We start from the raw sequence: 22,041 nt of genomic DNA, 5'->3' as shown, positions 1-22,041 counted from the left end.
TCCAAACATTAAAGAATAAGTCCCACAAATATCTGCAGCAAGAGAAGTGCAGCAGAAGGGAAAGCAAGTGTGAAAACTGACCACACAAGCTCGACCTTTAGCACGGTGATTTGACATAGTCTTTTCTATTGCTCTTCAACAAAATAGGGATATGGATGGAATAATTTTGCTGCTACAGCAATGGAATAGAGGTAAATTCTCTTTCCTCTGATGAATTCTACTGCCATGTCCATTTCTGTCTAACAAAGACCATCCTCATATTCTTGTAACACCTTTGCTGATGGGGAAAAACTCTTTTTGGATAGAAAATACTATTCATCCGGTGCTCCCAAGAATTCCTGTCCAACAGTGATGGTTCTTAAAGGAACCCTGTTCAACCCTGTGGAACATTGTACATAGTCACATAATCACTATGGGTTTCCATGCAAAAATCCTAAAAGAATGAGAAAGAGGTCTAGGAGGGACTTGGGGAGAAGGGACAGCCTTCCTGACCGTAACCACCCCAATGTCCCCACTCTCTTCTTGTGACAGTCAGTTTTGAGAGCTATAAAGAGAGAAGGTATCATCTTTTCCAACTGTTAGTCATTGGTTGAGGTGAAGCATACCCAGTATTTATTTAATTTTAAATAAAAACCCTCTGTGATGAAATTTCCTCTTTCACCTTGCCTGACAGGCTCCTTTTTAATAAATTTGGAAAACACACACCTTATCATAGCCCTCTGACATAGAGTTATCTGTGTATTAGGAAAAAAGTTTCTTAATTGTAACAACATCCCAATCAATATTATAAAACATGGCTCTGAGGTGATATTTGGAAAATTCTGGTTTTATTTTCAAATAATCTCCATTTTCTCTGAAGTCATTTCACTTTACATTCAGTGTATCTGTTGTATCATCTGCTCCAATTAAGTAATTATTACTTGGTTTGTGTTTAGCCCCACCTGTTCCTTACTAGAGGAGGAAAGAGGAGGGACGTTCAGAAGTAACATTGATTTAAAAAGGAAAAGACAGCTGATGGAAACTGCAGAAGAGGGGATGGATGTCTGTCTCTTCATGGAAGTACTCAGGGGCTCTTGATTTTGATTTCCCTCTGTGGTCAGGGTTCATTTAGCTCAGGAATTTAAGTGCTGGTCATTAAGCATCAGCAGGAAGATTCATTGAGTACACACGAGGTTGATGTATGTCACTCCCCTGGTTGACATAGAAATTTTATTATGGAGCATGGAAAGTAGGCTTAGAGATGAGTGAGGTCATACAATTCAAGCCTCTGGGATTTATCAATACCCAGTTGGTGTAGCCACCTTCTCTATTGCTTCCTTAATCACTGACCAAGAATGGGGATTGTCCAAAGAGTGTGAGGCCATACTACACCTACCAGACTTTTTAAGAACAAGGCCACCACTTCCAGCCATGAAGACTGTGCTATGGAAGTCATTTTTCACACAGACAACGATGTGAATGACCCCTATTAAGTTGTGCAGTGTCCAGTCTGCACAACCGTACACCATCACCCTGTAATAAATGACAACCCTTACCCAGAGCTTCAATACAGCAGTGTGGAACCCAGTAACCCCTTAGTTACTTTACCGTCCAAAAACAGAGCCTCAGCACTGCTCCAAATGCGATCTATTGCTAATTCAGGCACTTCATAAAAACTTCAGCCAGAGCACAAACCAGCAAGCAAGACATCTGTTTCTAGGACTTAGAAACCAGCAGAGGAAACCAGTAGGAACTTAATTCATGTGCAGTTAGGAGTGTATGAAATCCATGAGAAAGATCAAACAACAAATCAGGAATTTTACATTCTGTGGTGTCATGAGTGGTTATACATACCAAAAAGGGCTTGGGGATTATACCATAATTTTATTGGAGTGATGTACCAATTAATTCACAGCTGCATCTAATTTGTTAAATTCAAACCATTACTATTAAAAAGATCAGTCAACTCAGTGTGAATTCATACTTAGAGTGACTGACTCATCCAGAGCTGCTCATGACTTCCCTGGTTTTAGCACTAAAATCCTGTGTCCCCAGACACCGCTCATTCCTGGGCAAGCTGGGGCAAATTGGTCACCTGGTACTACAATGCAAGTATATTAAAAAAAATGGAAAACAATCCCAGCACAGTAATAGATAGAAAATTTTGATCCTTCACTTATCTCTAGTTCTCAGTTTCTACATTTATTTGCTTTGTGTCGCATCACACACTTCAATTCAATCACAGATTCCCTAATAAAACAAGTAAAAATAATCAAGTATTGCATTTTAAAAAGGTTTCCTTGGCTTCCAAAAGGTAAGGATTATTGTTAAATACTTTATTCTATACACATCTCATCAAAACCTGTCTTTGAATATTTGTTCAAAGTATTTGCCATTCTTGCAAGTGAATAATTCTTAGGAAAATCTTTCAAGGAGTTAACTTTGTAAAATTACTTTGTTGGTATTTACATGGCAAAGGGAAGCTACAGATAAATGGAAGAGGACTTTTGGCAGAGTAAAATAAACACTCCAGTCTTGTCATGTCGCTGTCTGTTCAAGGGAAATTTGAAAAAGGGACATGTTACAGTTTGGGAAACTTGGGAATAATTGCGAATTTATTTGGGTCTTTCTAAATTCAGTTTAACAGACTTCTGAGTGCAGCTTTTATTTTTTGCAATTTTAAAAGCTCAATTTCAAAATGAAAAGACACGTCTAAGAAAGAGTGGAGTGGAGTATTTATATGGAACTGTAAATACTGAAAAAAATAGATCCTGCTATTCATTAGTTTGTATGAGACTCTACAATGATTTTGGGAGGGTTCCTCCAAACATTAAAAATTTTTTGTTCTGTTGTGGTTTTTTTTGGTGTGTGTTGTTGTTGATTTAATCCCCCCTCCTTTTTCTGGTTAAAACTTTAGGAAAATTAAGTCAGTGCCCAGCTATGCAACTTTTTAAAATAACTAATTGCAACTTTCCAATTTTTAAGGCCAATGTTGCTTACTTTGGAAAAGATGTCCAAATCTGTAATTGAGTGTTGCCACTATTAATTATGCCAAGTGGCCTCTCATTGAGACACCTGATCACTGGGTTAGAGGAACAGAAAAAAATCAGTATCTTAGAGTGGGAGGGAGGTGGTATTTTAAGCTTCGCTATTTGGTCAAAGATTGATATGTCACTTGCAATGAGTCTCATTTTAATGTCTGTTTCTCAACCAATAACTGTTAATCACATCATAGATCCCCAAAGTTGGGGGTTTTTTAAGAATTATCCTATTTTTGCTACCACCTGAACAGTCTTCAACAGTTAGAGGGGTCTTGGTTACTGTTGGTTTGGGGGGAGGGGTTGATTTTGGTTTTTGTTTTGTTTTGTTTCATTTAAGTTTTCTTGTTCAATCTTTGCTCGAACCCAAGAACTTTAGCTGCTAGGCTAGAACTCCTGTCTGCTTTCCTGAGCCTTGTTGCTAGTCTTTATGTTATTCTGGTTTGTTCCTTCTTACCCTGCTAACTTCTAGCTGGACTGAAGGGTAAGTGTTCCCCTATAGCTAGCACAGCTCAGATAATCAGACTAGATTATCTGACACCTGCAATGTGCTTCCTCCCTCTCCTCTTATATCTTCCTCATGTCTAGACTTCGTAGTAAAATTTTTCATGTTATTTTCCTGACTTTAGGTTTGAAATGTAAGCTTCCATACTGAAACTAGGATGCATGTGATGTGTGCATAATTGCCTCCTCTCCTTGGCTTTCATATTGGCATCAAATGATCCTCTGAGTAAAGCCAGCTATTAACATCTGATTTTTTTCATTCTAAGACTATTAATCAACATCATAATGAAATGGCAAATAATACGTTTGTTTCATGGAACTCACAGCTACCTGACTGCTTAATGCCTGAAAACAGATCATTTGCACTCTGATAATGTGTTGTTGCTGTTGTTTTTCCTTTCCTATTCCAAAAATTAGAATGGTCAGCATACGAATGGTGCAGTAACCCTAGACATCCTAACAGACAGAAAAGTGGGAAACCCAAAGGTGTTAACTGAGCAAGACTTTAAGATATTGTGGAATACAATTAATAAAGTAAATGCATTATTTGAACACTAAAGAATTAATTCTATCTGGCTTGATGGTGTGCTCTAAGTAAGACCCAATAGAGAATTAATTTTAAAGGAGAGCAGTACTGCATGGGACTGCCACAAACAGGAAATTAAGGACAAGACTGAGTCTGTGCAGCTCATTCACAATCTCACAATGCCATGGAGGGCTTTGACTTCTGGTCTCAAAAGTATGCCTGTCTGTTACTCCCCTGAGAACAATGACAACAATAACTTCTTCAACTCACTTGTATTTGTAGTAACTTTTCTAAAAATACAGCTGAAAAAGAAAAACAGAAACTAAAACTTAGGAAAATCTTTTTTCACTATTTGAGTTATTAATTAAAGAGAATATACCATTTCTTTATTCATTTAGGAAAAACCTGACCACCAAAAAATGTGTTGAGGGCAGGCTTGACATTAGAGGGAGCTAGAAAAATTGGTCAAGAGAGCAGGCAAATATGTACTTGAGTATTTTGAATGCTAATTTAGAAGTCATAGGTCATAACATTTCCACTGATCATTTAATAATTGTCTTCTTCTAATTATGTTTGTTTCTTTCTTTAATTTGCTTTCTTTTTTCTTTTATTTTGCATAAATGTACCCCTGGCTAGCGGACAGATTTTTTTTTTTAACACTCCAAGCAGATATTTAATTTAACTTTACTTTCCTTTAAATGTCTGATGAGGCATTTTTAAAAGCTTCCCATAGAATGTGCACTTAGTGGGAATTTAGTAGTTTGCTGAACTTTTTTTTAAAAGACTGAAAGAAAGGATGGATGAATCAATGACTGAATGGATTTTCTTCTGTGTAAATTTTCATGTATTGCACAATAATGCATTGCTATTCCAGTAGATATCCAGATACTCATTTGCCTTCATTCCTTTCTATAGTTTTATCTCATGAGATTTTTGTTATATATTCTTGTATTGTCAACTTGCAGTTGCTACATTGCAGGAAGGCGATTCAAAGAATTAACTCAACATTAACTAATTTGCATGACCTGAAGCCACACTACAAGTAACTTTCCTTCTCATTGTAAAAGTAAATGACCTTTTAAAAGAATACACCCCCCAAAATCAGGTCCAAAAATTTCCAAATACTATGATATGATCTAAATAGACCATGTTAAAAGAAACTTCATTTTTGGTTAACTACTTCAGACACATTTATCATAGTATTCACTAATCAGCTGAGTATTTTCATGTCAGATAATGCCTTAAAGTAAGATACATTATTAATTAATTAACTAGAGAAAATTTAATTTTGCTAATGTTGCAGAGAATATAAAAACATCAAGCACTCTGTAAATTAATGGAAAATGTAATAACTACAGCAGGGAAAATGAAATATCATTTATTTATTTATTTATTTTTAGGTCATTAACAAAATATCTGTAATGCTTTTTATTCAAAACAGCTGTCTTAAAAAGATTTATTAAAATTATCATTGAAATACACATCACATGTTTATCCCCTTGGGTGTATTGCCATGGTAGTTTTTAATTCAAGGTTTCTGCAGAATTCATTATGGCCCTTTGTAGCTTCTGAAGCAGCCATCCTCGCTGGGCCATGCAAGTTAGCTTGATTTAGTCAAAGGACAATGAAGGAATAAGTTGATTCTCAAGGGCAACAGTCATAAGGAGGACCAGTCTTTTGCTTGCTGCACAGAGCTTAGGAAGGGAACAACATACCCTGATTACTTGATCATGCCAAGAAAAGCTCTTCTAGAAAAATCTGTAAACAGCCAGCTGCCATCAATCATTGTCATTTCTTTATTTCATATCTTCTGATGAGGTTGACTACTGTCATTGTTCGTTACTGTCCAAACCATATATTCACTCTTGTACTATCAAGCGGATATGACAAGTACACATTTTCCATGTAAGAAAGATACAAAGTCACCTTTTAATTTGAAGTTTGGGTTCACAAAGACTTTGGAGTTACATTAGCTATTCTCTTGCCTCTAGCATCCATCAGGAGTAACAACAGCCATAACTGTGCCCTGAATTTCAGTGATAAAACAGCTACCTCTAGCCTATTGTAAAAGGGATCATTAAAGGAAGAAGCCTCTGTCAGACAATTTATTCATACAATTATAATTATTGGCAACAGCAGAATTTCTTTTTCTCTAACCTACAAAAAGTCCCAGAATGTAATATTACAAAATAAAACAAGATATTAAACTTCTCTCTTCATTCTCTTAACTCTTAGATAATAGGAAAATCTCAATAAAATGAAAATTTGAAACCTATATTATTCCCCTCAAGAAAAGTACATTGATTTGGTAGACCTTATTGCAAACTTATCTAAAAATTTTTATATTTAAAAGATCGCATAACTATGCTTGTTTATTTAGACAAAAAATCATGAAAAATATTATATATATATATATTCCCATTGTGAAGCAGAAAAGGAAATAAATATCAAATATGACACGATTGAGACTATCAAACATTATGAAAATTAAAGAACAATATAAATGGTAGGGTGGTCAATTAGGGATATCACTTGAATTTTAATGAAGTAGATTAAATGAGAGTATAAAAACCTACATAAATGTAGCACTTTAGGAACTGATTTTCCCAACATTCCTTAAATGCACACCCGAAATTGTTTCTGAACAAACCTGGGTTAAAGGTTGTGATTAGTTTCCACTTTAAAGTGTACCTGTCTCCTGTAAGTCTGTGTGTCCACCAGCATACTTTTACATCATGGATACCATTGATAGTGAGTTAAGTTTCCTAATCTAGTTAGGTACCAATATCATTTTTATCCACCTAAGTTGAGTCTGAAGTTAGTTTCCTATGCCCATGCTATAAAGGACTTCAAAATCTTTCTGCAATTAACCCCCAGAAGTGAAACGAGTAACATTGTTTGAAAGATGTGTTGAATTATGCTGCAGCTGTAGAGCCTATACAGTTACATGGCCCATTTCAGGAACTTTGGAGACATTGCAGACCAACCAGAACTTGGAAAGTGTTCATTCAGGTGTGGAAAAGGTAAAGAGCAAAGATTGAAATCAATTCTTAAAATGCAGTAGTCAAAACTTTATTTCTAATAATAATAATAAAAAATAAGAATTGGTATGCATCTCCCTAAAGTAAGCAATAATTCAAACATCATTCAACTTTTAAGCAGCCACTTGACTCTCCTAATTCTATTTTTCTCACTCTAGTGTTAAAATTTTCATTCTGTTGACACATGCCAAATATTGGCAACGGAAATGATCCCAAGGTATCCTAAATTCAGTAATTAACTTTCTCATACTTTGGCTCTGGGCTATTTCCCCTTTCCTAATGTCAACATTGGAGTTTTCACTTTTTTAAAACCAACCAAAACCAGTTGTTTGTAGAGAGGGAAATGGAGTTGCATAGACCATTTAATTTTTAATGTTTGGCACTGTAGAAGAACAGACTGGGACAGTGCAAGAATGACTATATGGTGTTGCTTGGGAAGCACCCACAAGTTCTTTGAAACAGAATTTGGAACAGCTGGACCACTGCAGTGTTTTATTTTAAAATAGACAACATATGTAATGCATATGGTCCTAGACATGTATGGAGACACAGGCAGACAATCTGAATGGTATCCAAAGACACCTGCACCTAGAATTCTGTTTCCTTCTCTAAGATTTTTTTTCCCCTAAGAGCACATGTTCCCACTTTGGGATTTGCAAGATGCCATCTGAATCCCCATGTGTGTGACTTCTTACTAAAGTCAGTGGGAAGTTTTCTGGGATGGAGGAGTCAGAGTAAGTCCATTAATGAACACCTCCTAAGGGCCTGACTCCTCTGGAAGCCAGAAGGGAAAATCACAGATGAGAAACTTACCCTCAAGGAACATATTATCTAAATGCCCAGGGATTCAATTGTCTGTGAAGCCAGACAATTGGAATCCGGAGAAATTGGAACATAACCCAGCAAAAAACATGAAGGACATAGGGAATGGCTATATGGGGGCAAAGGAGAAGCATAAAGCTGAATGACTGGTAATGACTCCCAGTTTCCTAGCAACAATGTGGTTTAAGAAACAACCTATAGCTAACATGAGATATAAATCTGGAGGCATCCTTCGCTCTCTAAGAACATTAAACAAGCTGGCTTTGAGAGCACTAAGAAGACTGTGCGTTCACTCATAGGGACAGTTTACTGAGCAGGTGCCTAGGTGGTTTAGAGCTACTTCTCATTAGATCCTTTCAACAGCCTTCTAGAGGTAGGCTCAAATGCTATTCTCAGTTTACAAGTAAGGAAAATGAGACTCTGAAATACTAATCAACCTGACTCACATCACATACCTATTAAAGGCAGAGCTAGACTCAAAGTCATTCTTTGTGATCCCATAAGCCCACCCACCACTTATTATTTTAGCTCCAATGAAATTATTCCTGTTGAATTTAGTATATAAATATTCCATGAAATGAAATAGAAAATATTGTCAAAGAAATGAATTTATTTATTTTGATGAAATAAATTCATTATATAACACATATGTACCAGGTACTGTTCTAGGTTCTGGAAATATCATAGAGAACAACAACAACAACAACAACAAAAATCCCTGCTCAAATGGAGCTTAAAAATCAAATCTCTTCCACTGACACCTTAAAATAGCATTCCCGGCCTCTACTCCTCTTTCTTTTTCCAAATACAATAAGCTCAATGAAACTCTCAAAGATGCCAGTGAGAGCCAGCCACCTTTTTAAGCACTCTTGTGTTGCTGGAAGCATTAAGATAAGGAGCCTAACTCTGAGTAAATGATGATTTTGTGTCAGGAATATCCAGAGGCTGCTCCTTTTACTTGCTAGAAGTACCTACTGCATGAAGTTTCATCCCACATATATATGTGTGCAGGGTTCTTAAGGACAATCAAATGGAAGTGATAGCAGAAAGGGAACTGAAAGGTCAGCTCATTTTACACACAAGGAAATGGAGGCTCAGAGAGATAACAGCTCAGCTAGCATCGTATAGCTATTTTGAAACAGAGGTCAAACTAGAATCCGTACCTCCAAATCCATTCCAGACTCATTCTACATGTGAACCCAGAGAGAGAAAAAAGAAGGTGGGGAAATGAATCTGTATGTTAATAGGGTAACTTTCTCAAAAGGAAAATAAGCTAAAGCCTATTTTTCGGTAAGTCGGCTTTGAAACATAAGTAAAACCAAAATTGTTTTTTTGATGTACTCGAAGCCAAGAACTGGCAGGGTGAAGATGTATTGTGATGGACTGGGGAGGCGGGGAGTGGATCTGAGTCCAGGTCTCTGAGAAGGAGCCAAGTCTTTTTTTCAGATCTGTTTCCTGAGTGGGCAGCAGGCAAAATAGTTCATCACAAAGTTTTCAAGAGGTTCAACACAAAAAGAAAGAGTAAGAGACTTGAAACATGTGCCATATTTCTAAAAGCTACAAAAGAGCCCCATTCTCTTTGAGCTAAGTGACTGGTGGCACCATCGTAATGAAAAAGCAGTAAAATAGCAGAGCTAAACCGGCAAAGAAAGGGCCCAGCCCATTTATCAGCCTGCAGCCTCTTCTGAAAATCCCGAGAGCAAAGAGCTGGTGCTAACCAAAATACCTCATCTATCTGTTCAGCTGGGGAGGCACAGGGTAGAGGATGCCACAGGATGAGCAATTCCTGTACCCTACTGTTAGCTTTTCCTGAATAAAACTGACCTGGGATTGACAGAAAGCAGGCAAGAGGGCAGAATCTGTCCTGAGGGACACAGAGATGCCACCTGGATTGCAGGAGTGCCATTTGCCTGGGAGACCTAAAATAGGAGTAGCTTTAAGACACTTGTCTTGGGCCAGAGGAGTCACACACACCCTGGGAGCAGCTAACTCTTTTTCCTAGCACCAGTTTCCTGTCCACCTCTTTTACCAACTTCCTGAGTCAAAGGAGAAATGTAGCTTGGAGACCAACCAACCAAACAAAAGAATCCTCCTAAATGAAGCACCTAACCTCAAATTGAAAGCACTTCCTTGAATACAAATCTGAGGCAAATAACACAGGAAAGAGGATTTTTTCGGATTCTCTAATATAATTTCTGCACATGTGATAACCCTTCAGAAAGCTTGTGCTTTACCATTGAAGTGGAACAATTTGGCTTTTTCAACTTGCCTTCTAGAAACCATTGCATCTGTGTGTCTTGGGCATAAACAAAACATCCTGTTCAAACACTGACCGCTTGCTGCTTTTATGAAAAACGACTAAAGATTTGAAAATTTTAACAATAAGAGGGCATAAATCTAACATACCATACATTTACATTTAAATGACACACAAAATCAATAATGTGAGAAAAAAAATTATCATCTTAAAAGTCAGACTGCTACCATAACCCAATTTTCCAGCCATTCCCGAAGCACGGGAGGGAAAAAACTGCCTGGGATGGAGGCCACATATGAAAATATTATCCAAACACCCTCTCAACTCAAAAATGGATTTTTCTTGTGTCCTGATGGCATTTCTGGTCCCTGGCAGGTCCCCATCTTCCAGGAGAATATTGTGTGCAAAGGAATGAATAAACTCTGATTTGATTTGATATGAGATTCTTTTCCTCCACAGTCTGCGTATCAGGAGAGTGAACAAATAGGAGTTGGAATGAGCTGATTCTTTTAATGTCTAGAACCCTCTTTCCTACCTCTTAAGGGTTTTCTTGAAAACTCTGAATTATTTTGCTGATTGAGTATAGAGTATTTTAGTTACACATATTGAGATTAATTAGTTAGCCCTTAGGAGGTTTTGCTTACAGCCTTCACCCTGTAAGGAAAAGTGTGAATACATTGAGATTATTAATTCACAATAAATGGCAGCTCATAGACCTTGCTGCGTAAATTTGTTTGTCTCTTTCATAAGCTTTGCTAACTGAGTAAGTGCAGTGGAAGGCAATATCCTTGGCTATCACAAACTAAATTCCCATTTAACTTATTCACCAGGTTTCAATGAAAATCTTTTGTTATTATTATTTTTTTTAATTTTGGAGGGTGGGGACACAAACCTTTTGTGAAACCAAATTGGCAATGGGGCCTTGGAAGGGGTGGATACAAATATTGTCACTTTGCTAAAAATCAGCTTAACCCTTTTCCAGATAATCCCAATAATTGTAGAGAAATTGCTCTAGACATAACCACTGGAATGGCAGAATCTATTAAAAACCTAAAAAACTAAATATGCTTTTATAAGCAATGATCCGATCTGCTTTCAGTGTTTGGTGAAATGCAGGCGAAGTTATGGTTGTGTGCTTAGTTTTTAAAGAACGGCATAAAGGCACTGGAGTTGTGATCATTTGATAAACATGTTGATGCCAATATATTATTGCCTAAATGCAATAGACTCACCAGTAAGTGATGCAAGTTGACAATGGGAGGTTAAAAAAAATAATTTAGGGATGTTGGTGGGAGGCGATGGGAAACAGCTAATGTTCATAATGCCTAGTGAATTCCTGTGTATTTGAAATGTCAAAGAAAATGTGATGTGTTTCTCTAAATTGTGTCTCTCTCTACATGTATAAATGAACAGACGCAGATAGAGCTCAAAAGCATGGCATGGATGAATTTATCTCGTCCAACCCCTGTAACTTTGACCACGCTTCCCTCTTTGAGATGGTGCAACGCCTTACTTTGGATCACAGACTTAATGATTCCTATTCTTGCCTGGCAAGTATATTCTTTGGTATACAGCAATTTAAACATGATGACATTTTTTAAATGAAATATTTTTTTACCTTGATATTAGGAGCTCTTTTCTCTATTACAGAACCCCTTTAACAATTATAAATGTGTTCCTGATTTCCTGACTCGAGATAGTTTTCCTTACCAAAGACAGAAGACAGAACAGGAGGAAGTTATCAGTAGAGAGGATCCAATTCCCCAGCCTCCCTATCTGAGCTTCCCCCTTTTCAGCTGCTACATGAGAAATATTCCCAAGAGAGTGATCGAGTTTGGCATCTGCTTGCAGAGAACTTGTAAAAATTGACTCGGTTTCTTAGACTTTATGATCCCCCTCCCTCTCCATCCCAGATGATAAGACCCTGTGCTCCTGTCTCAGAAACAAATGTGTTCTTTTCATTTATTTTTGAAAGGTTAAAATGATTTGTCAATAAACTCCACTTCACTTTTCGTAAGCTGAACTGGTTTGTTTGTTTGGGTGGCTTTATTCTCTTAATAGTACTTAAAGTATTTTCACCCGTTGGGGGAATTTTTATAGTGCTTTAGGCATTTGGAAGTCTAGCTCTCCAAAAAGATCACATTTTTTGCAATCCTGTTTTAAGCCTAGATTTAATTCATTTAAATTCAAAGGACCACTATTATGTCTTTACTGGATTTCTGAAGATACATTTGGGGTTTTATACTATCAAAATAAGAAGCCTAAAAAATACCTAATTTGTTTTCTTCTGCAAACCATATATTACTTCATTTTTAAAGGTAAATATTATTAATCCCACTTTATAAATATAAAAGATCAGGGGAAATGATGAATGATTTTATACAGAAGCCTTTCCCATGCTTGTAAGATTAATATATCTGCACACTATTAATATGATATACTTAACTAAAGTTAACATATTATTGATATTAACAAAATACAATGAAAATTTCTTTCTTTTCTAAGTGACATGGCTATACCCTAAATCTATTCCAACTAATTTTTATTTTAAATTCCTTCTTTTTTCCTGTACCAAAAGCCAAAATATTAAAAAAATTTTGATAATACTTTTAGATAAAATAGTAGTAGATAAAATAGTCTTAAAATCAAAGTGGGGTTATGTGGAATAATTTAATAATCTACATCTCATAAAAGATTCATTGATTATCTCAGGTTTTGAATCACTTTACGAGAAGAATCTGAACTTTGCCAATTTGCAAAGGAACACATCACTTTGACTTTAAAAAAGAAGAAAAAAAACTTACCTTGCGTTGCAAGGCAGTTTTTCTCTAATGTTTCCTACAATTATGTGATTATTTGTATAATTATAAATTGCATACATGAAGCTTGTAAGAATGTGCCTCTGAACTTAACTCATTCCTTTTTATGTATAATTTCTATTTTCTTAATATTTTTATGTGTATTATTTTCAGGATTTTTTTACACCATTTTTTAAAATCATTTTATTCTTCACTGGAAGATTCATCACTCAGGTGACTTAATTTTCTAAAAAAAAATTTTGAAGCTGTGTCCTATTAGTCATGTATAGGCTTAAAAATATGCTCCAAAATCCAAAATTAATTATGAATAGCGTAAAATTGTTTTCTTCTCCATTTGTATACCTATTTCTATTAATCATCATCCCAAAGTTTCAGAAAATAACAGCAAATAAAAGTCCTTATCTCCTGCCACTATATATTCCATATTCTCATTATTACAATCTTTTTTTTTCAGTTAGTTTTGGAGACCGACCAGCAGGGATACATAAATTTTTCTGTGTCTTCGACTGAGTTCCTAATTGATATTTCTTCAACTCTTTTCAAAGCAGCTATTTTGGCATCTACAAAAGACTTGGTGTCATCTGAGTCGTAGAAAATATATTTTAATCTTTCACAGCAGTGTTGTTTCTAAGATTTAGCATTTGGGGTAGCAGATGGAGTGGCAAAGAAGTTGCCTATAGGGGCAGCCCACTGCCTCGACTACTCTCCCGCCCTCTGCAGTAACTTATAATTTGAAATAGGAAAGATGCCGCCTCTCGTTGGATGCATTGCTGAGCTGCATGTTGTCAATCGAAGATTCTCCAGATCACTGATACATGATGAGAGGGTTTCAGAGGCCTTCCTCGCTGCAGTTCTGTAGTTTCTACCTGCCCCTCAGTCACTTCCTCCATTTATGTTTCCTTTCCCAAAACAAAGCAGTATTCAAAAGGTGACTCAGAGAAGACCCTCAGAGTAAAATTAAATTTATGTGTAAAGCAATCCTAAAATCCAAGCTTACAAAGTGGCACCTAAATTGGTTTACTTCTTCCTTCAGAAAGGTACTGAAACCAAAGAAGTCAGTCATTTGATTTCAGGCTTGGCCCAAGGGTAGCCTTGAGTGGCAAGTCACTTGACCTTTCTGAGCATCTGTTTTAAGTGCATATGGAGGCAGAAATTTCTATCCTGTGGTGCCTCCCAATCTGCTCAGAATCAGAGATTCCATCTAGGTTCTCTTTTATAGCAGAGTTTTTTCAGGTTCTGCAGCAAGCAAATAAATAAGAAGAAAACAAATAATTGCCAGAGGGGAATAAATTTTTTTTAATGCTAAACCAGGGCACAGAAGCTCCTCTCAGTTAACTGAATCAACCATATCTGAGTTACAACTTGAAAACTTAGTATGTTTTTCTCTTTGGAAAATTACGTTATCATCTTCATTATAAAATTTTTTTCAATTACAGTTTACATTAATATTATTTTGTATTAGTTTCAGATGTACAGCATAGTAGTTAGGCAATTATTTACTTTACAGAGTGGCCCCCCACACCCCAATATTTTAAGTACCCACCTGGCCCCATACATAGTTATTACAACATTTTTGATAATATTTCCTCCCAGTTTTTGTTTACATAGTGAAAAGATTTATGAAGTCGTGATATGAATGTAAACCAAACATAGTATTTCTTAATGCTCCGGAGTAGAAAAATAATAGAACACTTGGACTAAGACAGAGTTGTGTTTGACTCTTGCCTTTGTTTTATATTTCCTCTGAGTCACTTAATAGCCCTGATTTCCATTTCCTCACCTATGAAATTACTTCACAAGGTTGCTATGGGGCTCAACTGAAAGTTCTTTGTCAAGTATAAAGCACTATACCAATATAAGGCATTAATTTTATTATTTTTTCTTATCAGTAATGAAGACTTTGCCCTGCATCCACTCCAGCACTCTTTTAAGGTGTACAGTTCAATGTTAGAAAAGTGGGAGAGACTCTCTCTGGAATCATGCTTTCTGCTAATCCAGACTCCAGCACTTACAGCTCTGGAATTCTAGGGAAATTCCATGTCCTCCCTGGGCACAATTTTCCCATCCATCTAACAGGGGTAACAGCATCTACCTCATGGGGCTGTTAGGAGAGTCATACCAGGTAGCACACACCATGTGTTTAGCACGGTGACTGGCACTTAATAAGCAATCAGTAAGGGCTAGCTCTGGCTATTTTTACCCCCTTCTCCACTCACCCCCAGTTCTTACAGCCCGCCAAAATTAAAAAAAAAAACAAAAACCTGTATTTAAAAGAAAGTCTCTCCTTTATTCCCCAAACAGGGTTGGTTCAGTCCCGGCCAGGTGTTTGTACTAGATGAGTATTGCGCCCGAAATGGAGTCCGGGGGTGTCACCGACATCTCTGCTACCTCAGAGACTTGCTTGAACGGGCAGAAAATGGCGCCATGATCGACCCCACCCTCCTTCACTACAGCTTTGCCTTCTGTGCATCCCATGTCCATGGGAACAGGTAAGCACCCGTCTCAAGGTACTCCTCAAAATTATTTCTTTATGGTTTATGCCTGGTCCTGCTTTTAGGTTTATCTCTAACTCTCTTCTATCCCCATTCCCTCAGTAGTGCACAAGACACAGACATAGAAACACACATGCATAGGTCACACAAACACAAAGAACATGATGGTCTAATGTAGTTTCTTCTCCTTTCAAGAGATTTAAAGGAAATGACAAATGAGACTTCAAAAGTGGTCTCTGAAATTAGAACAATCTAGGTTTAAACCATGGCTTCTCCACTTGCTAGCAATAACCCTGATGGTAATTAAACCTTCTGTGCCACAGTTTTCTCATCTGTAAACAGGGATGATATTGTCCTAATAAGGTTGTCAAGAGGATGCAAGTGGACATAAAGGGCTCAGCACAATGCCTGGGACATCATAGCAAGAGCTCAATAAATGTTTGCCTTTATTGTTATTATTATTCTTTCCATAGATACTTAACAATTACCAACTGAGTGTTAGGCACTCTGGTATACATACCTCATACATGGTGAACAAAAACTGAACACCAAACAAGGGCAGAGGTACATAGAGATTGGTGCTCCAAGAAAAAGGAATAAAACTCCATGATATCATTTAATAAAAGGAACACAACTCAGATGGGGTGGGTGGTCAGCAGGCAGGGCCTCCCTGAGGAAACGATGCTGGAGCTGAGAACTGGAACAAGTGAAGGAGTTGAGTGGCTCCAGGCAAAAGTTGCAGCATGTACAAATGCCCTGCAAAGGGAGGAAGCCAAGTCCATTTCAAAAGCTAAAACAAGCTAGGTGAAGCTGAAAGGCAAAGATAATCATAACATTTTTAGTATAACTGCAGAGCTGGGAAGAACTTCAGAGATCACAGTGTAATCAACCCACTCATTTTATAGGTTTTATAGACAAGAACAGACACCAGTTCTCCTAACTCTCTACTAAGTACTCTCTTCCTTTAGACGTTGCCCAGCTCCTGGAGGAAAAGATCCAAATTCTAAATAATGCAAAACAGCAAATAATTTAAGAACACTACATTTGGCTCTGAAGACATGGAATAAATTTCAACACTGCCACAGCCAGTTTACTATCCCAATGTATGTAGCCTCACATTTCTGTAAAGACAAGTCCGTATTACCCCAGAACACCCCATCCAATAGCCAAGGAAGGCACACCCAGAGGAAACTAGGTGGCTTCATAAACCCGGTCTGTGATGAGAAAGTTGCTACTCTGGGGAAATTCATGTGTAAGAGAATCCAGAGTTGACTGCATTTACTTTAAACCTGAACTGTGTCAGCCATCTCCATCTTTGCAAGCTATATAGTTCAGAAGTGTCTGCGTGGTTTGTTCTGTGCTTTTCCTTTCTCTGGTAGTGGTAGAGTTTATGAATACAACTTTAACATTTAGAGCTAGATAACAATAGCACTGTAGGTTTGAATATTTAACCGAGAATAGGGTTCTCATCACCTTCCATTATTATCAGGTCCAGTAGCCCAGCACATGACCTTTTATTTGCACAAAAGAAATTCATGACAACTCTGATACCTGAGAAATATCTGTGCATAATTCTGCTTTTTATAAATATGTACACTTTGATGACTATCTGTTACAGCCTCTTGGACTGGATTCTTTAAAGAGGGAGAGAGAAGTTGCATTATATTCTCTGGGTTGTCACACTGTATTCTACATATGTTACTGAATAAGAAAGTGTTATAAAATAATGAAGTGTTTTTGTAAACTCCCTAGTAAACATCATCATGAATTATGATACACATTGTCTGGGTTTCATATTGTAAGACTGCCACTTGATTCACAGTTAGGTTTATACATCTTGTCATGGAAACAGTTTTGGATTTCTTATTTTCTTTTCAGTTCTGATTTTCCTTATGCAAGTTTGCATCTTTTTTTTGCTTATTATTTTAGTTTGAATTCATTTGCTCTTGCTGTCTGATGCATCCTTCTTTTTATTTCTTTTGTCTGTGCATGTGTGTGTGCTCTTGATTCTCCTGTGGCTGGCCACACCCTGTGCATGCCCCATGCCACCACCCCCTCTCCAAAGTCAACAAATGCATGTGTACTTTGGTGGGCTGCTACCAAATACAGACCCTGAAGGGAACAAAACTCCCTTCCCATCTGAACCAGAGGCTAAAAAAGATACAAAAAAGGAATTTAAAAGAAGAAAAGATTTCAAAACTCATGCAAATCCAGAGCCCAAAAGGTAAGAAGTTACATGTGTATTGGCTTGTGCTTTGCAATTTCTGTGACATTCCCCAATCCCCTCATCCATGCCACAACCCCTGCCTTAGCAAACCACAAGCTTTTTGTATTCTGAGGTCTCTGTTTCTTTAAGGTTTTTCAAAAGTGTATTTAAAATAATACTAGCAATGGGTAAAAATACCATGTATTAGGACTGAATTCAAGTCAGGTGTTTAGTAACTCATAAAACATGTTCCTATCTTAAAAAATGAATTGAGCAATATATAAACAAAATCATGAGTCAGATTGCTTTTTTAGTGGCATTTAGTTAGGGGCCTGGTACCTTACCAAGTCATTCATAAGAAGCAGCCCATGCTTTATAATTTTGAAATTCTGTTTCAGGAACAAATACAATGTGCTAGTATAAGGTGCTCTATACATTTATAGCAACTCTAATGTGTTTAGGAAACTCTCCTCAGTTCCACACTTATTCATGAAAGAAATCAATTTTCAAATAATGATTTATAATGAAGTCACAAAACAAAGCCTATCGCTAAATTAATGACTCTTAGTAAAATCACTTATATAATAAGCTCACCATGAAGGTACTTTTAACTTCTAAAATTATGTTTATCCTCTCCCATTTCCTATGACCTTCAGGGATACTCCCTTTGTGAATTGATAAAATGGCAAATTAGTGTATTTTTACTCCTTTTAGATTAGATTTACAACTATTTTCTGTGTTACCCATGTTGTCCTTCTTCACCTTCTCTACCCTCACCCTAAACTAACACTGATACAGAACAAATTTCTTTTTTGCATTTTTGGAACTGATGTTATAACCCTGGTTGGCATTGCCAAGCCACACAAACTTTGTAAGGAGATATGCTTTATACTTCGGTATGAATTTATCCACTGGAATATTTCTAAGTCCTGAAATATATACAGTTCATATGTAGGGAGACAGAATGACAATGCCAGCTTTTACTTCTTAGGACATGCGGCAAGCTGTCAATCAGTGAATGCAGGTCCAATAATAAAGGTCAAAGAAAGCCCTGCTTCCATGTGGCTACCTGTCTTCTGAACTTACAGCCTGTAAGGATGGAGGTGAAGTAGAGCTTCTGTGCATGCTTCCCTGTGAGGGTCAAAATGCAAGGCAACAGTAGCTTGCAGCCAGTAAGAAAGTGCCTTGAGAATATTGCAGGTGCCTAAAGGAAGACTGGCTGCTGTCCAAGGTGCTGCTTTTGGAGTGCTCAGTATTGAAACAGATCAGAGAGTAAATGGTCACACTTGATGGAGCCTAACCTAGTCCCTGTGCCATGAAACACTATCCCAAAGGATCTTGAAAGGTACTTTGAGAGGCTTATGTGGGTTCCAGGGTCTGTGTTCACATAAAAAGAAAACATAATTTAAAGTATTAGTTGTGTAGCATTCTGCAGTTTACAAAGCACTTTTTTATATTCTATCTCATTTGCTGTAACATTTTCAATTCAGCTATTTTTACATTCATTTTACAGATGATTAAACTGAATGTCTGCTCACTGAAGTGGCAAACCTAGATATTCTGAGTCCAAAACTCTTTCTCTTTGCATATATCAGCACTGTACATAGATTCTAAAGATTTGAATATTAGAGCCTGTTCTGTGTAAATCTAGGATTAGTGTACCTCCTTTCTGTGCCTTAGTTTTCTCATCTGCAAAATTAGCATATAGAATCATAGCACCAGTAATATTCTGTCAACTTCTAACATCATTTTATATGGGTTAAAATAGCAAAGGAAGTAGTAGTACATTATCAGATTTCACAAATAAAGTTTAATTAAAATAAGGACAATTGCTGTCATTTAATAAGCCCTCCCCACATGCCAAGCACTCTATGAAGTGATATTTACATACATTATAATATTTTATCCTTATTACATCTCCATAAGTATTATTATTATCTTCATCTAACAGATGAGGAGTTTGTAACTCAGTTAATTTCAGTGACTGACACCACAGCAAACAAGCATGTGAGCCTAATGCAAACATGGATATGCTGACTTTGAGCTAGCATTAGCACTTGTGTACAATGTGAGATGCCAAATTCAGTCATTTGATATGAGTTTAAACATTCCAGATGAGATACATGGTAGTCATATTAATTAAAGAGTTTTCCATTTTTATCCTAAAAATGTCCAAAATCAATTTGGCCCTCCTGATAATGTTGGTCTGGTGGAGAAAGCCAGAGCACACTTGAAGTTTTAGATCACCCAAGGAAACATCTTCTTTGAACAAGAACAACAGCCTTTGGTGTTGGCAAAACCATTTCCTAACCTCTTTCACCAGGATGAGCACTATTTGTCAGTAGAGATGTTATCTAGCCTTTGACCCAGATTAAGAAGGAATTCATGAGTCATGGACACAAATGGCCCTTTAACTGGGTTTACCTAAACAATAAAGCTCATTTCTATTGTCACCTCATGACCAACTTCAGATTAGAGAGCAAGTTTCTTTTCACCTAATTACTAACTTTTCTTTTATTAATAACATGGCAGCCCCAAAGGTGGAGGCAGAGCTCCGTCCTGCTGCAGATGGAAACAATTAGTGAGTGCTCTGATACTGATGAGCAAGTTTCTCCCACCTTCCTGGAAGCCTATGTCATATCTCTATGGAAAAAAACTATGCCTATATTAATAGTAAACATTTGATCCAAAGGAGACATGTCTGGTCAATCAGTAAGATGTTTACTCTTCATCATTTCATTCACTGGAAGATATGGAACCATCCACATGTTTGGCATCTTTAAGAAATCAACAGAGACAAGAGGGAAGGAGAGGGGGTGGGGAAAAGGAAGGGAAGGGGAAAGTCAAGGAACATATAGCAAGGACTCAAGGACAAAACCAAAGGGGAAGAGCTGACGGACGGAAGGAGGGAGGGGGCAAGGGAAAGTGGTAGGGGGGAGGCAGAGACAAATGTATTTGAAAAAATAAATTAAAATAAAATTTAAAAAAAAAAGAATGGTTGTTCTTAACTAGGGGTCATCTTTTCTCTTGGGAAATTTGGCACTGTCCGGAGACATTTTTTATTGTTACACTGGAGAAGGTGGAAACCAGGGATGTTTCTAAATATCCTGCAATGAGCAGGACAGCCCCCTGCAAACAAAGCCCCCTAAAACAAACACCCACATAATGGGCTGAAAGTTCTCCTTTTTACTTGTATTTTTGTGTCTTTTACACAGATTTGTTCTGTGTGTAAAGGTGTAAGAGTTGCCATCACTGATTTTGAACTTGTGCAATGGTTCTCACACTCTAGTCTATGTATAAATCACATAGAGAGTACTAGGTCCCATCCTAAAAGAATTTGATTCATCAAGTCTTAGATGGAGTCAGGCCCCTGCACTTTTAATCAGTTCTTTCTAGATAATTTTAAAGGATTTGGTCTTCAGAGCCCACTGATTTAAGGCCTCAACTGTCCAACTTGGCTGTACATTGAGCGACTTGGAGAGCCTAAAAAATGCTGACACATGAGCCCCACATGCAGAGGTTCTGACTTGATCACCCTGGAATATGGCCTAAACATCATGCTTTTTAAATTTCCTCAAGTGACTCATATTGGTAACAACATTAAAGAAGCACTGATTGAGGAACAGCAGTTTGGGCCAGCTCTTTAAAACTGAACCCATTTTCTCTGAGAGGGAAAAGGAAAATGTATGTTCAGCTGGTTGCACTCGGTGATCATAAAATCCACAGATGTACATTGCTGTATCTTCTAATTTTTAAATCAGCTCCTAAGGTGGCAGTACTTAATTTTCACCATAATATTTTTAGTATTCTTTCTAGGTGACATTTAGATTAGCATCACTTTGGTCACTGTCCCAGTGACAAGGCAATCAAACAGCTCTGATGATTGCAAGTTGCGTCAATGTTCCTTGGATCCCTTTAATATTGGGATGGGAAATTTTTCTCATTTACATTATTATTTAACATTTCTTGAATGCCAGTGCTGCTCTTCACATATGGCCTGTGTAGAAAGTACATTGTATCAGCAATTAACAAATCCATAATGCCAACCGCCCTAATCCAAAGTAAGCTATGTAGTTTAATGAGTCTGCAAGCAGATGTAAGAGGGCAGGAGTCCTAAAAATCTCCGAAAATGTGTCCAAGGATTCTTCTGGGAGATGTATTTGGAGCCAAGGTGCTGTTTGTGTGCAGAGACCATGTGATTCCTGTGAATTAGATTTGAGAGACAGAACAGTCAGATGGAACTCACTTTTCTCCTGCTATTCCACCAGGGTCCCTAAGTCAGCAAGTGGATCCATCTACCCAGTTGCCCACGGCAGAACCTTGGGACCTGTCCTTTCTTCTTTTCACTCAGCACATC

At 37.3% G+C, this 22,041-nt stretch overlaps 1 protein-coding gene across 4 annotated transcripts in view; it reads left to right on the top strand.

The window, feature by feature from the left end:
* The window catches only part of CADPS (calcium dependent secretion activator), a 460,054-nt gene that overhangs the window by 312,581 nt on the left and 125,432 nt on the right, over positions 1–22,041 (top strand). For all 4 annotated transcript variants that reach the window (XM_054595668.1, XM_054595667.1, XM_054595666.1 and 1 more), the window contains exons 12-13: positions 11,581–11,717; positions 15,288–15,475. In XM_054595668.1, the coding sequence (XP_054451643.1) occupies positions 11,581–11,717; positions 15,288–15,475 (325 nt within the window). The remainder of the gene's footprint in view (positions 1–11,580; positions 11,718–15,287; positions 15,476–22,041) is intronic.

This window comes from Pteronotus mesoamericanus, unplaced genomic scaffold (assembly GCF_021234165.1).
Source record: "Pteronotus mesoamericanus isolate MK-2021 breed Mesoamerican mustached bat unplaced genomic scaffold, CSHL_Meso_final scaffold_54, whole genome shotgun sequence".
NCBI classification, from domain to species: Eukaryota; Metazoa; Chordata; class Mammalia; order Chiroptera; family Mormoopidae; genus Pteronotus; species Pteronotus mesoamericanus.
This window is presented reverse-complemented; position numbering and strand designations above follow the sequence as displayed.